The sequence below is a fragment of the Myotis yumanensis genome, unplaced genomic scaffold (assembly GCF_028538775.1).
Source record: "Myotis yumanensis isolate MYYU_CA2020_CCGP unplaced genomic scaffold, mMyoYum1.0.hap1 SCAF_17, whole genome shotgun sequence".
NCBI classification, from domain to species: Eukaryota; Metazoa; Chordata; class Mammalia; order Chiroptera; family Vespertilionidae; genus Myotis; species Myotis yumanensis.
The window spans coordinates 24,906,746-24,926,881 of NW_027223768.1; the positions used below are offsets into that span (position 1 = coordinate 24,906,746).

The 20,136-nt window shown below is 44.0% G+C and overlaps 1 protein-coding gene across 2 annotated transcripts in view; it reads left to right on the forward strand.

The window, feature by feature from the left end:
• The window catches only part of RGL1 (ral guanine nucleotide dissociation stimulator like 1), a 220,481-nt gene that overhangs the window by 181,984 nt on the left and 18,361 nt on the right, over positions 1–20,136 (forward strand). For both annotated transcript variants that reach the window (XM_070396944.1, XM_070396945.1), the window contains 7 exons: positions 733–948; positions 4,522–4,625; positions 7,860–7,944; positions 13,118–13,207; positions 16,000–16,086; positions 17,370–17,402; positions 19,386–19,507. In XM_070396944.1, the coding sequence (XP_070253045.1) occupies positions 733–948; positions 4,522–4,625; positions 7,860–7,944; positions 13,118–13,207; positions 16,000–16,086; positions 17,370–17,402; positions 19,386–19,507 (737 nt within the window). The remainder of the gene's footprint in view (positions 1–732; positions 949–4,521; positions 4,626–7,859; positions 7,945–13,117; positions 13,208–15,999; positions 16,087–17,369; positions 17,403–19,385; positions 19,508–20,136) is intronic.

The window sequence follows — 20,136 nt, forward strand, 5'->3', positions numbered from 1 at the left end:
GAATAGCTTTTCCCTTTATATGCTTCTTACCTTCTTCGTTATAAATAATGTGAGATAGTGACCTCAATGAACGTCGCATGTATTGTATTTTGGTGGGTCACTTTTCAGGTGGTCGTTGAGCATTCATATGTATTATAGACAATTCATAATACATATAAATTATTGACTATTATTGCTTTCCCCAAAGTGGTAAGTGCAGAAGAGCCCAAACGATTGTGATAATTCATAATAGTCCATAATTCATGGTCATGAGTGCCCAGAAAGCACCATGGATATGAATTTGAGGTCAAAATAATCTTTAAAAAATTTTTAATTTTGTAATTAAAGTCACCATACAATATTATTATAGTTTCAGGTGTACAGCATAGCCATTAGACATTTATATAACTTACAAAGTGAGAGGTCAAAAATAATCTTAAGCATAGATTTTTACTTGGCTTTCCTTCGAAGACAGAAAAGTTAAAATGATCTTGGGCATTTAGATTTCCTTTTGGTCATTGTGTTTCGTTTCTTCAGTTGAGCAGATTTAGAAAGAACATGCGGGCTTTTCTGACCAGTTCATGTATTAATTATTCACTTTTGTCTATTGAGATGAACACCATGAGGCAAATCAAGTAGAAAAGGATTATTTGTCCATTGAAAAAAATAGCAATTTACAGATGACCCAGATGACGTACTTGGCCACATGAAATGTCTGTGTTGTCCTTAAAGTCAATTCCTCTTTTGTTCTAGCAACTATTCAAGAAAGTAGTGCCTCACCACTGCCTGGGCTGCATTTGGTCTCAAAGGGATAAGAAGGAAAACAAACATTTGGCTCCTACGATCCGTGCTACCATCTCTCAATTTAATACCCTCACCAAATGCGTGGTCAGCACCATCCTGGGGGGCAAAGAACTCAAAACTCAGCAGAGAGCCAGAATCATCGAGAAGTGGATTAACATTGCTCACGTAATTGTCTCTTTTTAAATATTCTTTGTGCTTCGTCGATACCGGGTTCTACTTCATCACTGTGTTTAAACGGTTTCCATCTGGTTGAAAGGCCATCGAAAGACCTTTCCATGGGAGGGCCCATTGGGCTTTGTTATTGTTATTGTTCTTCGGAAGTAAGAAAGTTGTCTTTCTTAACTTGGGAGCTTATTTACTTTTCCTCCTTTTCCTGTTTTTCCTTGCTTGCTTCATTTTGCTCCTGGAGCCTCACACTGCTGCTCCTTCCGGTTGAAACATTCCGCCTGCTTTTTTCTTCGTCGTCACAGGCTGTCAGTTCTGTCCTGTGTTCAGTAAATATAAGCTGATAGTCTAAGTGTCAAACAGACTGCGCTTCAGCCAGAGTGATTACCCATGCACCCTATCTTTAGCAGATTTGAAGAGCCAGTCCCTTCTCAGAATCCTGAATCTTTTTTCCAAAGGACTGAGATACACAGATTTCCCATTAATCCGGGGCTTTTCCGAGAGCCTTATCTCTGACATTGGAGGGGCAGCGTCTATTTGTAGGCCTGAATTACATTTCACTTAAGGTCAGTCTGGTCTCTTGGATCAGCCGCTTACTAGTATATGCCATGTGACCTTCACTTATCATTATCTTATCTCATCATTGAGAAAAGGCAAACAGTATTGAGTCAGTTGGTCACCAAATATTTCACGAACTTCTGTGTATAAGCTACAGTTTTATGTATTTTGGGGACATAGATGGGATAAGCACAATTAATTTGGTCTTACAGGAGTCTGTCTGTAACAGGTTAAGCAAGGAAGCTAAGATTGCTGGAGTGATCTCAGCCCAGGCGGGGGAGGAGCAGGGCGCTGGGAGATAAGAGCTGCAGGAGTGGACAGAGGAGAAATCCCTCTGACTGGAGCAATCGCGGAAGGCTTCCTGGATAGGGTGACATTTACATGTAGCTTGAATGATAGCTAGGACTTTTGATATTTGAAGATTGGGTAGTTTTTTGTTTTTTTTTTTCCCTAGGAAGAAGTTATCTCAGTGAAAGCCATATAACTTACAATTTTGAAAAATAATTATTAAGTAAATATCTCATTAGTTCATATTCTAGGCTATATGGATCACCCCTCAACAAAAACACATTTTGCTTTTTCTATCTATCTATCTATCTATCTATCTATCTATCTATCTATCTATCTATTTTTTTCCATTAAGCCATGGTCTATAGGGCATAATGCTTACATTTTCACATGCTCTCTTTTTCACATTCTTTTTAGTTGTCTTGAATTAAAGAGCAGGGCCATCATTGCACCAGGACAGCCCGGGAGAGGGCTTATTTTGCGTTTTTAGGTGATCTGTTAGCACAGACATTTTAGTATATGAGAAAAGTAAGAAACAAAGAATATTTCATGCAATGTCGATTTTTCCTTTTCTGAATTGAGCTTATTTCTCAACAAGTAAGAGCTACAAAAAGAAGTTTTGATAGAGCATGATCAAGAGCATGGGATCGAGAGGATTTGTCTTCTTAGAATGATAAGAAAGTACTTTTGCCATAAAGGCCGTATCATTTGCAGTCTTCTACATGTCTCAAAAGAAAATAGTCTGTCTACCTTTAATCCATTCAGCTGCTTAGCAAATCTATAGCAAGAATCCAGCATTTGTATATAAAACCGTGTGGCTCAAACAATGGCTTTTGGTCCAAATTAAATATAGATTGTGCATTTATGTGGTAATAAGAAATGCGAGTGGAATAATTTGAAGTATATTCCAGATTTCATGGTATTTCAAAGCCAAGGGTTCTTATTCTTGGTGAAGCAGTTTCCTCATACTGAGCGCTTGTGTCCCTTGAACTTGTGTGGGCTCACTTAGAATAATGAAGCTCACAACTGGTCTCCTGCCAAGATTTATTTTACTTTTCCTGCATTATAATCACAGTCAATTTCTACTGAGAGAGTGTTTGAAAACTGATGATTTTACACGCAGAGAAAATTTCTGACCAAATATGACTATATTTTCTTGGACGGGCCTCGCTGCTACATTTTTACTTTGGTGTCATATCTCCTGAAAGGATACCTCCTTTTCTAGAAATGGAGCCAGATGCCTTTTCTGCTCCTTCAAACCCTTGGCTTAAGCCTCTTTCAGAATAATGTGTTCCATATGTTTATTAGAATTTGCATGAAATATCTGTGCCTAAGTTCCTTTATTTATTACAAGTTTCCTGATTTTTAGAACATAATTTTGGATTCTGAACCTTCGTTGAACCAACCATGTTTGGTTTCCAAACGGACTGTAATTCAGCATTCTCTCTCTCTCTCTCTCTCTCTCTCTCTCTCTCTTTCCCCCTCCCCTCCTTTCTCTCTCCCTCTCTCTCTCTAAATAAAGGGAAGGCATTCAGACATTTCAAAAGAGTGGGCATGACTTCTGTAAAGTATTTGGCATTTACTCTAAAGAAAATGTTTGAGGGATTGTTTGTTTGGCACGGTTTTAAGTAGCCAGATTTTGGCGTGCTAAATTAGAGAATGCTGTTTTTCCTTCATATTCAGGATTAGCATTACTTTGTGAAATGATCTTTTAAGCCATGTGCATTTATGCCCAACCACTCTGAGGCCTCTTCCCCAGATGTTCTGCACAAAGCCAAACCCATGCTCACGGCGGCCTGAGCAGCAAACAGTGGATGGGACTTCAGGCGTAGTCCCCTCTCTCTGCATGACCCCCTCCCCCTGCAGCCAGGCCTGGGACCCTCTCCCTGGCTGTCCTGCCGTCCTTGCCATTCATTCAGCGGAACTTGGACTTCACGGTCACTGGCTGCTGAGGCTGTGGACTCCCTGTGGCAGCTTAAGTTTCGGAATCAGGGAGCCTTTCTCCTTCCCCACAAAATGACATCCAGAATGCTTCCTGTTCTCTTTCTATTTTGTTTTCAAGCGTTGCCAAAATGAATTTGATTTTAAAAGCCCAAGCTATTTTGGAAACATTGAAGTACCAAGGTGTTTCTGAATGTTTATGATTGTGGCACCAGCCAATTTGAAACGAAATGAATGTGTATAAAAATATTCCCTCTTGGCTAAGAACATAAAAGCCAAAGTTCAACTTGTGGTGAATTTTTATTGCCAAGTTATATACACCTCTCTGGGCGAGGGTTGGTCATGAGATGTTCGATACCATCTGACCTTGAAGTGGCTGCTGGCCCGCTTGCTCTGTGGTTCTAAAGGATGCAGTGATCTTTCGTGTGTATTTTTAGGGCATCTGTATGCTGTCAGCAGAAGTAAGTTTGCTTTCTCTAGCGTAGCTCTGCAGACTCACCTCCATTCGTGTTTTTACTAGGAAAGCTGGAAACTATAAAACTATAACAACAACACAAAAAATATATTAAAGGAGAGAAAAACAAGCATACAGTGCCAAAATCTATAAAGTGCTTCAGTGACTGGGGTGGGAGTAAGGAGCCACTTTTTGATGTTCAGTGTTTATACAGCTGCCTATTTCATGGTAAGAATTCAGAGCAGCTGTGATACCTCTAGAACGGGAAATGGCCAGCTCACTGTAGTATTGATATTTAAATGCCTTTTCTGTTCTAATCACTCTCCATGTAGGAATGTAGGATCCTGAAGAATTTCTCCTCCTTGAGGGCCATCGTCTCAGCACTGCAGTCCAATTCCATCTACCGGTTAAAAAAGACGTGGGCTGCTGTCCCAAAGTAAGTTCCCAAGTGTCTGCTGGACGTGCTTTGGCTGAGGGATGAGTTGCTGCCTAAATGGTGTGGGTCCTCACCTTCAATGCTTTTATTTGTAAAGAGAGAAACATATTGGAAAGCCCCTGTGTGCTCCAGGCAGGGTGCGTCTTACCCATGATCGCTCAAGAATTGGAGGCAGGGCCGCTGCAGAAGCCACTCTTGTTCTCACAGTGTGCCAGAGCCAAGCCCATGGCTGCAGGGACCATTTTAGGGATGTGCTGCTGATCGTTGGATGTTGAGGGATAAGGATGTGGAGTGATAAAGTTACAGCCATTTGCCTTTTTTTGTTGTTGTTGTTGATATTTTTTTTTTATTGATTTCAGAGAGGAAGGGGGAGGGAGGGAGAGACAGAAACATCAATGATGAGAGAGAATCATTGATCAGCTGCCTTCTGCACACCCCCCCCCCCCCCCCGCCCCCAACTGGGGATCAAGCCCACAACCTGAGCGTGTGCCCTGACCGAAAATCGAACTATGGCCTTCTGGTTCATAGGTTGACGCTCAACCACTGAGCCACACCGGCTGGGCTGCCATTAGTTCTGGTTGTGTTTCAGCCTCACCCCAAAGCCCTAAGCTGATCCGAGATGTGAGGGGTAACGTGTGCACCCAGGACATTGTTCCTGTGGCTTCACCAAGACTCCATCCAGTTGTTTCTGCTTTGGCATGTGAAGAGCTAGCTTAGTGATGTTCAGCACCTCTAACTATTCCTTTCTGTTTTCTTCCCCTTTCCTGCTGCGGCCTTTGGAATAATTAACAACTTAATGTCCTTGTTATTTTGCCAGTCCCCCCTCCCCCCCGCCCCGTCCCCCCCCATTTCCAGAGCTTCCCTTGTAGACCAGAGAGCTTTTGCAGAGGAGGGAAGGGTGAGTGAGAAGGCAGTTCTGGCCCCGAGGCAGTACAGGCTGAGAGGCTGGGGGATGTGTCCTGGCTGCAGACTAGGCCAGCTACATACCACAGGTCCGCCTAGGTTTGAGCTAATCAAGAAGTCAGGCTGTATGGGAAGAATGTGTAAACTGTTTATAGTCTATACTGTATGCAGTATAGTCCATTTCAGGCAGGAGCGAGGCCAGCTGGCTGCCTAGCAGGCTCGCTCTTGTGGAATTGGTGGTTTGGTCCTTAGAGTAGGTCCAGCACTGACTTTCATCCATTCTCTCAGAGCTGATTAAGCCCAAAGGGACAGACCACTCCAAACTGCAAGAGCCCCAGATTGGTACAGCAGAGTTTCCTAGATTTATGCTAAAAAGTGAGTGCCAGGGATCTCAAGGTTATTGATGAGCTCATAGTCCTAGTCGGAGGAGAGTCTGCTTGGGAGAATTACGTTATTTATTACATAATTCTTTGATGGGTAAAGGGGGAAACATTGAAATGGATGCTCTTAATGCCTGGCATTGCAGAGCTGTGGAAGCTACCACCACTTGGACCCCAAAGCTCACGCTCTGTTTATGATGCCGTTATCTAGCAGGCAGGCTTTTCCAAGTCCAGAGCAACTTTCTTAATTACCACTCTGCACGTGGGTTCTTTCTCCTCTGCATTAGTTTGAATAATCAAGGTGACTCTGTGTGAAAGGGAGATCAGTTGATTGATTTTCCTCTGCACATACATGTTCTGAAAGGTATGGGTCCTATAAGATTGTTAGATAATAAGCCCTGGGGAAATAGATGGGAAAGTCAGCTGTGAACAGAGACCTCATCCTCAACACCCCCAACTCCAACTCCTTCTCCTTATCACTGCTCCCCAACTGTGGTGTCAAAATCAAATTCATGGGCATGTGCTAAAATGCAGCCTTGCCTGATTGCAGCCTTCTCTGATTGCCGTCAAGGGTAACCCTATCTTTCTTTGGAGGGATAAATTGACCACCATGAAAAGCCACTTAGCGAGCCAGAGACTTCTTCCACAGCAAATCTGAGGCTAAAACACAAGTAAGGAAATCAGTGGACTTGTATCCTAATCTCCCTGGTTCATATGAGAAAGTCCATTCTCCCAGCTGGCTTTATTAACCATTCAAAGAACACACCACAGAATCAGCCTCAGAGATGCATTCTGCCCAACATGGGGGTCTGGTTTGTTTTGTAGTTGGATGGTTGGTTCACGTTTGAGCAGGGATGCTGCAGAAGTGTCACAGCTCCTCAGAGAAGACACTTCTGTTATCAGCCTTACATATTTTCCATTGCTAAATTCAAGTGACAGGGTTAAGATAGTTTACGGGTTATTTCCCTGTAACCTTTTATGCTAATAACTTTCAGTGGACAAAGGAGATGTCTACTTATTTCTCTTTATTTAGCCTGACATGTAATCAATTTCTTAATTGTTTTTCCAAAATATAAATAGCTTTCATGGTTTTCTTAATTACGAGAGCAATATTATATTCGTGAAACAAGTAAGTTCTTAATAATGAAAATGCTGCATATGGAATGGAATTGCCCCTGTTAATCCTTTGCCTTCAGAATTATCCACTCGGTAACCCTGGAGGGGTGCGTGGATGAAAGCATGAGGCCCATGGAGACATAGTGAGCAAAAAAGAACAAGGACAGAGCAGGCTCTTGGCAGGTGTGATTCTGCTGGCTTTCACAGCAGTCCTGCAGGCGACTATTGGTATTTCCATTGTCCAGATAAGAAAATTGAAGCTCAGAAAAGAGAAGCAACTTGTCCAAAATCACATGACGAGAAAGTGGCGGAGTTGGGATTTGAACCCACTCCTCTGACTCCCAAGTCCATCTTGATCCCGTCCTCTACTCTGAGTCTGTGATTCAGGAGACTTGGGTTCTGTACCTGCAACGCTCAGCAGTTATTAGTGGAAACTTGGGCCCATCCCTGACCCTGGCATCTCCATCTCTAAAATGAGGGGACCGGCCAAGATCATTTCTCAGGTCCGTGGGGCTGTGTGTGTTGCCAAGATAGATTTTTTTTTTCTGAAGAGAACATGTCCCAGTTGAACAATTTAATTCGCCAATTTAACAGTATTTTTATGATTATAAAACACATGGTTAGAAAATATTCCTCTCTTCACACAAGTGATCATATCTATTAAAAAAAAAAGCCACCCTGCATGGAAAAAGTCATTGGTTTCATCTGCTCATATCACTCCCTGACCCTGAGATCAGTGTGATCCCTTTGTAGCTATAGGTGCTGAGAACAGCTGGACTGAAGGTGCAAGTTTTCTTAACTTCACTTGTTCATATTTTCTTGATCCCTCTTACAGAGAGCGAATGCTAATGTTTGAAGAACTTTCCGATATCTTCTCGGACCATAATAATCATTTGACCAGCCGGGAACTGCTGATGAAGGTGAGGCACTGGGTACGGGTGGCATTCTTGACTCTGGAATCCATTCAAGGGAACAGTGGCTTGCAGGAGGTGCGGGGGCTCCTTAAATTCCTGCAGTCTGAGAAGGCCTCAAGTGACTAGAAGGCAGACTTTTTGTTGTTTTTTTAATGCCTAATCTAAGAAGCTTGGGGCTGAGAAAATCCAAAGTCCAGCTCCTTGGCTTCACTGTTACGCAACCAGATTGTGAAACTTGTGCTCGTGTGCGTCCCTCTTTAACGAGCTGCTCCGCAAATACCAAGTGCTGGCAGTTAGGTGGGTAAGAGGCCCTGGAATATTTCTTCTCAGCAAAACATCTCCTAGAATGACAGAGGCCGAGCCAGCAATTCCACATCCTTTATTTGGACTACATTGCACAATCTGTCAGTCAGCAATATTTATTGAACACCAGATGATGCTGACTGCTGAACCCCGGGCTAGGTACAGGTAGAACATGCTGCATTTTACTGTTCCGTACACTGGTTGCATACCTAATATTTGTAAAGCACTGGGCCAGCCTCTAGAGCAGTGGTTCTCAACCTTCTGGCCCTTTAAATACAGTTCCTCATGTTGTGACCCAACCATAATATTATTTTCGTTGCTACTTCATAACTGTAATGTTGCTACTGTTATGAATCGTAATGTAAATATCTGATATGCAGGATGGTCTTAGGCGACCCCTGTGAAAGGGTCATTCGACCGCCAAAGGGGTCGCGACCCACAGGTTGAGAACCGCTGCTCTAGAGGTATGAAGGTGGCTAACAGATCCTGTTTTCAAGAGCTCACCTTCCAGTTGGTAGATAAAGACACTAAATGAGAATAAGTCCAAGGTGCACATGACAGGCTGTGAATATTCATCAGAGGTGAACATAGAGCAGAAACCATCTTCATAGCCTTTCTATAAAGCAGATCTTATGATCCTCATTTTGCAGGTAGCCAAGAATCAGATAAATAACATGCCCTAAGTCACTCACGTGGTAGGCGGTGGAGCTAGATGTGGATACAACCTGGTGAGACTCTAAAACCTGCCTTTATCACTGAGGCATAAAACTGTCTCTTCTGACCCCTTGGGAGTAGGGGACAGGGTAGATTGGGGACAGCTTGATAGAGAAGGTATGTCAGCGGTTCAACAAATATTGATGGAGCGTTCACTATGTAGTGGGTATTGGAGGTACAACCATATTGAAGGCGGTCTCTGATTTTAAGGAGATGACAGTCTCATGGGGGAGGGAGAGGAGTGGACAGTTACAAAAGAGCAGGAGATGTGCCACCCTAGGGAAGCCCTGAACTGGGCAACTGGAGGGTAGGATCTTTGTCCTTACTCTACTTTCCATCAATTGGAGACAACACTAGCATTTAGTCTACTGACCTCATGGAAGGGTTTTGAAGATTGACTAAGATAAAATATTTGAAAGCCCTATGCAGATGCAAGTTATTTTTAGTATTTGGCAAGCTAAATACTAAATATACACATGGAACCAAAGTATGCATGACACATGAAAATGAATGAAGTATAAGTTGCATATGTGGCCTTAGGCAGACACTTGGAATAGGAGTGAAAGTCAAGTGGAGGTGGGGTGACTAAGAAAAGGCGTCCAGTTGATAACTGTTAGATCAGTTCTTCCTCCAAGGGCATCTGTTATGGTCTTTATGATTGTTCTCCTTCTAAGTCCTACTCATCCTTCATGTTGGAGTGTACACTCTCCTGCTGGGAGCCCTCCTGGACACCCTCAGGCCTGGCTAGGTTCCTTGCATGTGCTCCAGAGGAAGCCCGTCTTTCCTCTGACCTACCGCTTCTCATATATCCCATTGGCATTGCCTGTGTACTTCGCCTGTCTCCCTACTGGCCTGCAAGCCTCTTTCAGTCAGGGGCTGGGTTTCTCTCTTTCACTGGTACATTCCTTATGCCTAACACAGTGCTTAGCATGTAGCAAGTGTTCAGAAACTATGTTTGACTGCATGAATTGGTGGGTCTTATAATTCACCTGACTTTAACAGCTTGCCCACTATTAGCCCTTCTTGGAGAAGACGGTGTGAGCAGGGTAGTTTGTGCTGATGTCTGACTCTGGATTTGGCCTACCTGCTCAATTGCACTCTATACAATGATCACTGAGATCACATTGCTACTCCCTGCTCCACATCCCCCTGCATTTGCAGACTTTAAATGGAAACTCATCTGGCTGGAAGGAGATGGCTTAGTGGTCTCCCAGTCAGTAATAGAAAGCTAGACTAACTGGAGCCACACATTCAAATCGCAAGAGCTCTGAGTCATCCTTGCAAAGTAGATAAATTGAATAGTGTGCAGTTCATTGCCTGGTGACGGTCTTCTGGCTGAAACCTTAGAAGAAAAGCTATCTCTAGACATTAAAGGTCCCATAAACCTTTCTTAACAGTAGAAGTTTACCTCAGTGCTCTAAGTGAAATTTCTTATGTAAGTCCCCACTCCCAAAGAAATGAAAAACTTGGCTATGAACTCATGTAGTCTGTGCATTATCATTAATGATAGAGGACTATTGGGGCCAGTGCATATGTACACGTAGGTCTCTTTCCAGTCATCTTTGTTGATCACTCTTTACTATGAAATATATAATTCTGGGTGTTAATTCTCAGCACAGTTGTGAAAATGAAATCAAGGTATTAGGTTCTCAAAAGAACCACCTGGACTTAGACTGATTTGTGGTTGCGTAATATTAGTCTTAAATGGCCTCTCTTCTCTTCAACTTCTGGGTAGATGTAATGACTCGGAACATAATAATCAGCAAGAATCTATGGTTTTCCTTTTGTTGGGAAAAATGTTTTTTCCTCAAAGATTATCTTAAACCTGTTACCTCCTTTTGATTTCTAGAACTTAGATCATTGTAAGCAGGTAAATTACAGAATCTATAAATTTCACAACCACAGGGAAGCAGAACATCACAAATCTCCCTCGTTCTTGGGACTCGTAGTGAGAATTCTTCCCAGTTGAATTGACACCAATAACTTCCAGGGAGGCCCAAGAATTTGGCTCTGGTACAGATGTACTGTTCAGTGAAGCACCCAAACACACATTCAGAGTTGGAGCACGAAATTGTGAGGACTGTGAAGACCTACTCAAATAATTACCATTAGCTTTCAAGCTACAATTTTAATCTACATTTATTGAGAAGGATCCCACGCCTGTGTATCTTCCAAATAGAAGAGGCCCCTCTCATGCCAGGAACAGGATGAGTGAGGGCAGCTGAACTCTGCTAAAGATGGAGAGAGAAGGTGAGACTCAGGTGAGGAATTTGCACTAGCGAGAGGGAAAGATGAGAGTGTTGAGTAGTAGGAGGTTTATGGAGGGAGAGATTTGGAATCTATCCCAACATAGGTGATGATTAAGGTCTTGGGCCTGGATAGTATATCCAAAGACATGAGTATAGTTAGAAACAGGAAGATGACTTTGAAAGAAAGAAGAATTACTGAGATAGTGTGAGCAAGAGCAGAGAAGAGGCAGAAGGAAAGACCCTGAGTGAGTCTTTCGAGAAGTGAGGAGGGATTGGTGTTGTGAGACGTTGCAGAGCAGAGGATGTAAGGCTTCAGAAGAAAGAAACAGAAACTGTGGGGATGTGGCAACTAGTGGACTTTCCGTGGACACCCCATTTGGAGGAACTGCACTAGCCAACCATCCAGCAGCGATGGACTCTCCTCACGAAGTCATCAAGTCAGTGGTCTCCTGGCTCCCACCTCAGGGCTTTGCCTCTCCACCAATGAGCAGGTTGTCCTAGTGCGTTGTCAAGGTCCCTCCCATCTCCGTTATTCCGTGATTCTCAGGAGCCTGTTAACTGTTCCGACGCCCTTCATAAGAACGTTAGGTATATGTGCAATAATTTCCATACATATTCCTCTGCTGATGGTTAAGAAAGTGGAAGGGAGCCAGAAGACTGACACACTGGTAGAGATGGACACTCGTATTAAAGTCAGAAAGAATGGATTTCTTACTCCAAGAAAATTCTCAAGAATTTGGGAGGACTCACAACCTCCTAGCACAGGAAATGGCACATTTTAGCCCCTTTCATTCACCCCCAGGAAAAACTGTAAGTAGGAGATTATTAAATGGTAATGCTCCTGATGATCCTCTGTCACAGGGAGAATTAAAATGGACAGTAAGTCACTATGGGTTCTGTCCCCAGCAGTGTCCCTGGACCTGGGTTAAGGGTTGTGAGTGATAGAAGAAGGTAACTGACACCTCCCTGACATGGGGAAGGCCAAGTCACCGAGGAAGACCCTAGCAGCCGTACGGTAGTGAAAGGTCACATGCTATGAAAACGTAATGAACCCAGGGAAACTGACTAAGGGAAAACTAAAGTAGAGGTTATACGCAACTGAACTGTGCAATTTGCCTTCCATTCATACAGTTCCTGGAAAATGAGAACCTAACAAGACTGAAACCACAAAACGGAAAATACTTTATGTTCAGTCAGCAAACTCAAGATTAGTCATTATGTAGAAGAGTTTAAAAGAGTTTGTTGTTACAACAGACGGGAGGAGGGAAGGGACGGTCATCTGTCCTCAGGCGCCCAGAGGAAGGATTGATGTGTAAGAGTTCTAACCTGAGAGGCAACTTGAGAGGTTTGACGGGGAGGAAACGGGGGGACGTGTATGAAGTCCTGGCCTTCACAGATTCGCGCTGTGCCCAGTACTGGACTTCCTCAAAGAACTTCCGGCACAAAAGTTTCACTTGGCTAAGAAATACCACAGAAATAGTCCCTTTTCTTTCACAGAATGCTGGCCGGTGCACTTCAGGCCAAGCGCGAGAAACCACACATGTCCAGGGGAAGAGATCTTCATTTCCAGGCCGTGTGATGACTGAGTGAAATCTGGGATGTGTAAAAACTTGTCTCCACTTCCAGGAATCGCCTGTCTTAGATTGACGATTGATTTTATACCAAACGAGGGCTCTTATTACCATGTAGGGGGGTACAGGAAATCCAAGGCCCCCAGGTCTTTCTACAAATAGACCACTTGCAACCAGCCAGCGTGGATTTTCCTAATTCAGCCCGAGTCCACTGCAGGCCTCTCCATTTTTGCCTGCCACCCAGACAGTTGTGCGGAGGGTCCGTGTCAGCCACTAGGCGCCACTTCACTTCTTTCCAGGGTCCTTCTCCATCACTCTCCTCTGTGTGTGCTTCTCTTCCAGGAAGGAACCTCCAAGTTTGCCAACCTGGACAGCAGTGTGAAAGAAAACCAGAAGCGGACGCAGCGGCGGCTCCAGCTGCAGAAGGACATGGTACGTGCACCCGGTTCTTCCCGAGGCCCACGGGAGAGCCGCCTGGGTGGGGAGCGGCCCCCGCATGCCACCAGCACCTTCATCTGCAGGGGCCCAGGCTTTCGTGAGCATCTCCCACTCCCTGCCCGTTCGCTCTCAGTAACTAACCCTGGGGATCTGCAGGAAAGGAACAGTGTTATTACTCCCATTGGACCCAGCAGGAAGTAAACACTGAGAGTCGTGGGTCATGGTGCTCTCTGGGGCACTTTTTTTCTGTAAGGAACTGCCGCAGGTAGACTTCCTTCCCTCTTCCTCCACCCGCTCCTGCACTGAGAAGCTGCTGCCACCTTGGCCTTGAGACCTCCTGGGCTCCACTCCCCGATGGGAAGGCCTCTGTAGTCAGCTTTGCACGCGTGGTGGCCCAGGACCAGGTGGGACAGAGTGTCCGCCCCCAGGAGGATTTGATCATGTGCCGGGAAATCTCATTTGTTCCCTCCCTCTAGTCAGTTTCCAGCTCTCCTAACCCCAAGGGCCAGCCAAACCTTTCTCAGTACTCAGAGGCGTGCCTCCCTCCTTAAGACTGAAGGATAGCTATTATCATCTTTAGCTTTACTTAAAAAGCTCCCCTAATGATAAGCATAGAAGAGGAAAAGCAGAGAGAGGAGACTAGAGACGGACAACTCTGATATTCTCATCCTGTTTACAGAGGACTTCTCTTTGGAAAGCTGCACATAAGTCGGGAACGTTCTTGAATGATAGGGCTCTGCTGTAACATAAAGCCGTACAAATTTCCAACATTTCCAACTCTTCAGTTGTTCAAAGACAAGTTAAAAATAGCTGTTAAAAAAAGAAGAGTATTTTGGTCCGGGATGAGACCTTGAGTGCATAATGGGAAGGACGAGCTGCCGCTGACGGGAGGCCCTGAAGGACGGGCCCTCCTTGGCGTGACCCTCACCAGGCAGTTGTGGCTGAGGAAGCAGCCACCTCGAACGTGCAGCCTGCCTTGTCCTGGCTGAGACCTGGGGGTTTCTTTTGGCCAGAATTTCCATAAGTGCCTCAGTGGAACTTAGAAGGTGTCCATGGAAGTACCCTTTTATTTTATTTTCAACATCATTAATGCTTTGGTGCCTTATGGAGAACAGAGATGATTTCAAAGGAAATTTGGTGAAATTAATCTAGTATATACCAGCAGTAGAAGTATTTCTACCTGATTGCCAAGGGCCAATTATTTTATTTTATTTTGGAATTTACAGAGAAGTTCCAGGTAGTGCATGAGTTTCTGTGAACCCTCACCCAGTTTCCTTTCGTGGACATCTTCCGTGACCATGCACACCTGTCATCCTGAGACACGGGCCCTGGCCGGCCACTGCTGCCTACAGGGCAGACCTGCCTTGCTTCTCAGCACGTTTCCATTAGTGTCTCCTTTCTGTTCCAGCGTCTAACCCAGCATATCCCCCTCGTTCAGTTGTCATGTCTCCCAATCTCCTCCGGTCTGTGCCAGTTTCTCAGTCTTGCCTTGTTTTTCATGACCTTGACAATCTTAAGGAACACTATCCTGGTGCCCTTAGAACAGTGGTTCTCAACCTTCTGGCCTTTTATTTTATTATTTTTTAAAATATATTTTATTGATTTTTTACAGAGAGGAAGGGAGAGGGATAGAGAGTTAGAAATATCGATGAGAGAGAAACATCGATCAGCTGCCTCCTGCACACCTCCTAGTGGGGATGTGCCCGCAACCAAGGTACATGCCCTTGAGCGGAATCGAACCCGGAGCCCTTCAGTCCGCAGGCCGACGCTCTATCCACTGAGCCAAACCGGTTAGGGCCCTTCTGGCCCTTTAAATACAGTTCCTCATGTTGTGACCCAACCATAAAATTATTTTCGTTGCTACTTCATAGCTGTAATGTTGCTACTGTTATGAATCGTAATGTAAATATCTGATATGTAGAATGGTCTTAGGCAACCCCTGTGAAAGGGTCGTTCGACTGCCAAAGGGGTCGCGACCCACAGGTTGAGAACTGCTGCCTTAGAATGTCCCACAATCAGGGTGAGTCTGTTGTCTTTCTAGTGACTAGACTGAAGTTATGGGTTTGGGGGAAGACTGTCACAGGGTGAAGTGCCATTTTCATCACATTCTGGCAAGGAGCGAATGACATGACATCAGGGTGACATCTGGTGTCACTCGTGATATTACTCTTCATGCCTTGATTCATGTCGAGTTTGCCAGGTGTTCCCCTTTAAAGTTACTCCTTCTCCCTCTCCCTCCTATGCTTTGGAAGTGAGTCATGAAGTCTAGACCAAGGGGCCGTTGTAGCAGTGGCATCTCACCCCCTTGTGGTGCACACTCTTCTCCTGTGTGCAGCGGCCGCCCCCTCACCGATGGAGAGGCCATCCCTCTCCAGGCCATTCCAAACCACTCGAGTGTCCTCTCCTCCAAAAGAGAAGAGACGTCTCTGGCCTGAGCCTGAGCAACATATAAGCCCCCTGTGGGCACCCTTATCTGGTCTCCTGGCTTTGAGGCTCAGTTTTCAAAACTTTGAAAGTCAGATATCAGATGATGGACTTCTTGTGTAGGAATTTTCAACAGTTTATTCATGGAATTAGTACCAATGCCCCCAAATTAGGCCCTGAATGGTTCTGAATTAAACTTGTCAAGGCTTACCTGGCCATTCAAAGATTGCTGCTTCCTTCTGCGAATGGGCACGTTGCTAAACGTAGCCCACAGCAGGTCCATTTGCCCCAGCATGGAGGTTATTGAAACCTGTAGGCTTGTCAGGAACAGCCAAGACAGTTTTGTTGTGCTTCCTCCTCAGGGGCTGATGCAGGGCACTGTGCCCTACCTGGGCACCTTCCTGACCGACCTGACCATGCTCGACACCGCTCTCCAGGACTACATCGAGGTGAGTTCTGTGCAGGTGGCGATGTGGCACCTGCAGCCTTCTCCTTGGTACCCAAGAGAGAAATTCACCTTTGTTAGTGTCTATTGAGGGCCCACTGTGTCCGTGGCACTGTGCTAGATGCTATGAAGAATACAAAGATGAGTAACCAGAAGTGGCTCACAATCCCATGGAAGGTAGATGTCAAAGCTGGCGGGGTTGATAGAAAATTAAGAATTCAAACAGATGCGGTTTGGTAAGAGGGAGGTCATGATTAGCTCCATGTGAGGAAAGAGATGGCAAGACCTTATGAAGGAACAGGTTTGAGCAAGAACTTGATGTTGAATTGGGTTTTGGGGGGAGTGATATGCCCTAACATTCCACCCTATCTGGTGGGGTAGGGAGTCAAGTTTGTGGATTTTTCAATATTCCATTTTTTTCCTTATTATTGTCTGCTCTGAGGCAGCCACACTTGGGCACACCCACTCTCTCTCTTTCGATGGGAAAGGAGCTGGACCCAGTCAAATAAGCTACTTTTTATAACTATTAAAATATTAAGTGGAGAATAAGTTTGATATTGAAATGAAAGTGAAGGTTATGTTTGCATCCATCTCTCGCCCGTGGTTACCACATGTAATCAGCCTTTATTAGAAGGAGTGGCAGTAAGTTTGCACACACCTGCCTCCGAGTTCACGTGGATGTTGTGGACATGCTCGTTCCTGCTGCCTTGCCTATGTCTCCTTCCATCCTCTGCCTCAGCTTATCTCAGGAAACACTCAGCAGTGTTGGGGAATGGGGGAGTGACAATGATTTAGAGTTAAGTTCAGCCTCCTGAGAATAGGAGCTGGGGTGAAGAACTGAAACTTAACTTTTCATGATGCTTCGTAGAAGAGACTTCCCTTTTGATAAACCATTGACAATTTGGTTCCTCGTATGAGTCAAGGACCATCTGTTTTTGTTACTTTTGGTTAAAAAAAGTGTAATGGAACATTTACTCAAGCTCTTGCCCTTCCTGGTTCTGCAAATGTATTTGGATTCTGAATTGTAATTCCTCAATATTACTGTTTTAGTTGTTTAAGAGAAGGCTGTTTGCCTATCCTGTCCTATTATAATTAAAAGAATGTTGAAGCAAACAATGCTTTCTTTCCTCCATGGTAGCCATAATTACAGTGTTATTAATATTTATGACTTTATTTTAATCTTAATTAAAACCTTCAATTGGTTTTAGTAAGGCCTAGAACAACACAGGGCTTGGCTGTGTTTCAAAGTTTGGTTTGTCACACTCTCTCTCTCTTAATTCCTTTCAGGGTGGGCTGATCAACTTTGAGAAAAGGAGACGGGTAAGTAGAGATCTTGATTTTCCATGTGACTTATCTGGGATGACAAAATGAAAGAAGTGGGGACTTACATTTTTTAGTAGAGGCAGAAAAAAATGAATTAGCATTTATTGATCATTTGTCATATACCACTGCGCTCAGCATGCGCCCATACATTATCCCTCAAGAGCCCCGTGAGGTAGATTTCTCATCCTCAATTCAAAGGTGAGGAAACCAGGACTGAGCGAGATGGAGTCACGTGGCCAGAGCCAACCAGAGCTCACATCCTTCCCAGCCACTGCCGAGCCCGCCCTTCTTTCCTTACACCTCCTCCCCCTTCTTCACAATCGGCTTCAGTAATAACGGGTTCCTCTTCTTATGGGTTTCCTAAGAGTAAATGACATAGAAGAATTAATAAAGATGGTTAACTCTTATGGGTCTATTTGAGAGAGGAAAGGAAAGGGTCTCACTGTTATTTAAAGAATTATTCTTTTTCTTTCCTGTCAGCAGAGGAAAGGGTGTTCAACATAAATTTTAATTTTTTGTGTGGACAGTAGAATAATTCTGCATGGCACTAAAAAAAAAAAAAAAAGATAAAACAGAGCTTTGAAGATTTGGTGTGGCTTTGGTGTTGACATGCTGTAGTTAAATAGGTATTTAAAAGATTCAAAGGAAAACAAGTGGGAAAAAGAAAAACTTCACCCCAGAGGACTCTTACTGTTCTTTAGTCATTCATTCACTCTTTGATTCCACGAATATCGATTGCATACCTCCCATGGGTCAGACGCTGTGTTAGGTGTGGGTATTGCAGCAGAAAACACATACAAAACACAGAGCTCACTAGCCTCGGAAAGCCCGCAATCCGGGAGGAAGGTGAACACATAAGGAGGCAATTATAAGGCGACCTGCTGAAGGGCTTGTGAGCAGAAGGAGGGGCATCTATCCCCCAACTCGTGGGGTCAGAGAAATTTTCAGAAGCACATGACCTTGAAGTTAAAACCAGAACTCCAGGAGCTAAGCAAGCTGAGTTCACTGGTAACAAGATACACTAACCTAGACAGATGTAAGACTTCTGTCCTTGGTAGAGCATGCTTTCTTCTGTAGCCAACGATGAATGTTGCCTGAGGGTACTGAGATCAAGGGCGGAGGTCATTGGATGGGAAACTGACACCATAGACCGCCAGCTGTTGGTTACCCCTGTCATGTCCTGTAAGGACAGAACACATTGTTACCTTGTTACCCATTTTTGTCTTTTAATTCAGAATAACCATAGATGGTAATCTCTTTCTCTTTAAGACTAGCACTAGCTTGGAAAGTTTGAGTATAAAACCCAAGGCTAAAGCTTATACTCATTGCTGACTTAAAAATAAAAATCCTTATTGATGCATCTAAGGAAGTATAAATAATTTTGGACATAATTATATACTTGCTTCTCTTGTGAGCTTTAAAAGACTTGGTTAAATGATTTACTGGAGTAGTAAAAACCCAAGGATTGGGGAAATCTAAACATTCTAGTTTGGAGGCACCGAACTGTTTAGATATTCGAACATACCACAACTTATTTGTTGAGGGGTAAGAGTGGAAGAAGACGGGGGTGGGGAACTTGGGAGCTTCCAAATGTTTTTGTTTATCTTTTAGAAATATTCGACTTAAAAATAACTTTTTTATCCTTATAATTAAAATAGAAAAGAACTAAAGGAAGTCACTATGACTTTAGGTAGTAACTAGTTTGGGTTGCTTTAATAGTGTGTTTTGTTCACACAGATTGCTTTGTTAAGGAGAACGGAGGATTGACAATTAGAGCAGACAAGGCCTTCAGAGATTCTAAGTTAGAATTTCTAAGCGTTATTCAGCTATTTTATTTCAAAGGAAGGCAGTGCTTTGGAGTTCCCCTAATCTCCATCATTTATCCTAATGCGGCATTTTTTTTTTTTTTCACGGTGAAAAGATGTGTATTTGGTTGGCTTTATTCCTCACTCTTTCTTTTTGGTGTTCTGTCTGCTTTAGGAATTTGAAGTGATTGCCCAAATAAAGCTCTTACAGTCTGCCTGCAACAGCTACTGCATGACCCCAGACCAGAAGTTCATCCAGTGGTTCCAGAGGCAGCGGCTCCTGACAGAGGAGGAGAGGTAGGCGGACCTACTGCCCACCAAGGTGGAGCTGTGGTGCTGGCGAGGGGAATACCACACCCAGTTCCTCACGTGGCTATTTATTCAACAGCTGTTTAGTGAGCTGCTACTAGACTCTAGACCAGCCGTGGGCAAACTATGGCCCTCGGGCCGGATCCGGCCCATTTGAAATGAATAAAACTAAAAAAAAAAAAAGACCGTACCCTTTTATGTAATGATGTTTACTTTGAATTTATATTAGTTCACACAAACACTCCATCCATGCTTTTGTTCCGGCCCTCCGGTCCAGTTTAAGAACCCATTGTGGCCCTCGAGTCAAAAAGTTTGCCCACCCCTGCTCTAGACGCTTGGCTTTTGAAGGATACTGATGTAGCAGGAAAAGCTGGTTTGATGACATCGGAAGATGCGCTTTCAGATTCTTGCTCTACCATTGATTATCTCTGTAACCTTGAACGAGTCACTCATCCTTCCTGATCATCAGGATGCTCTTCTATAAGATGTTTGTTTGTGAGGATTAAATGAAATCATATTTGGGGAAAACATTGCTAAAGTGCTACATCACCACCACCACCACCGATCATCACCATGTGTGTCACTGTTGTTAATTGGTACCAGCTTTCAGTCAGGGA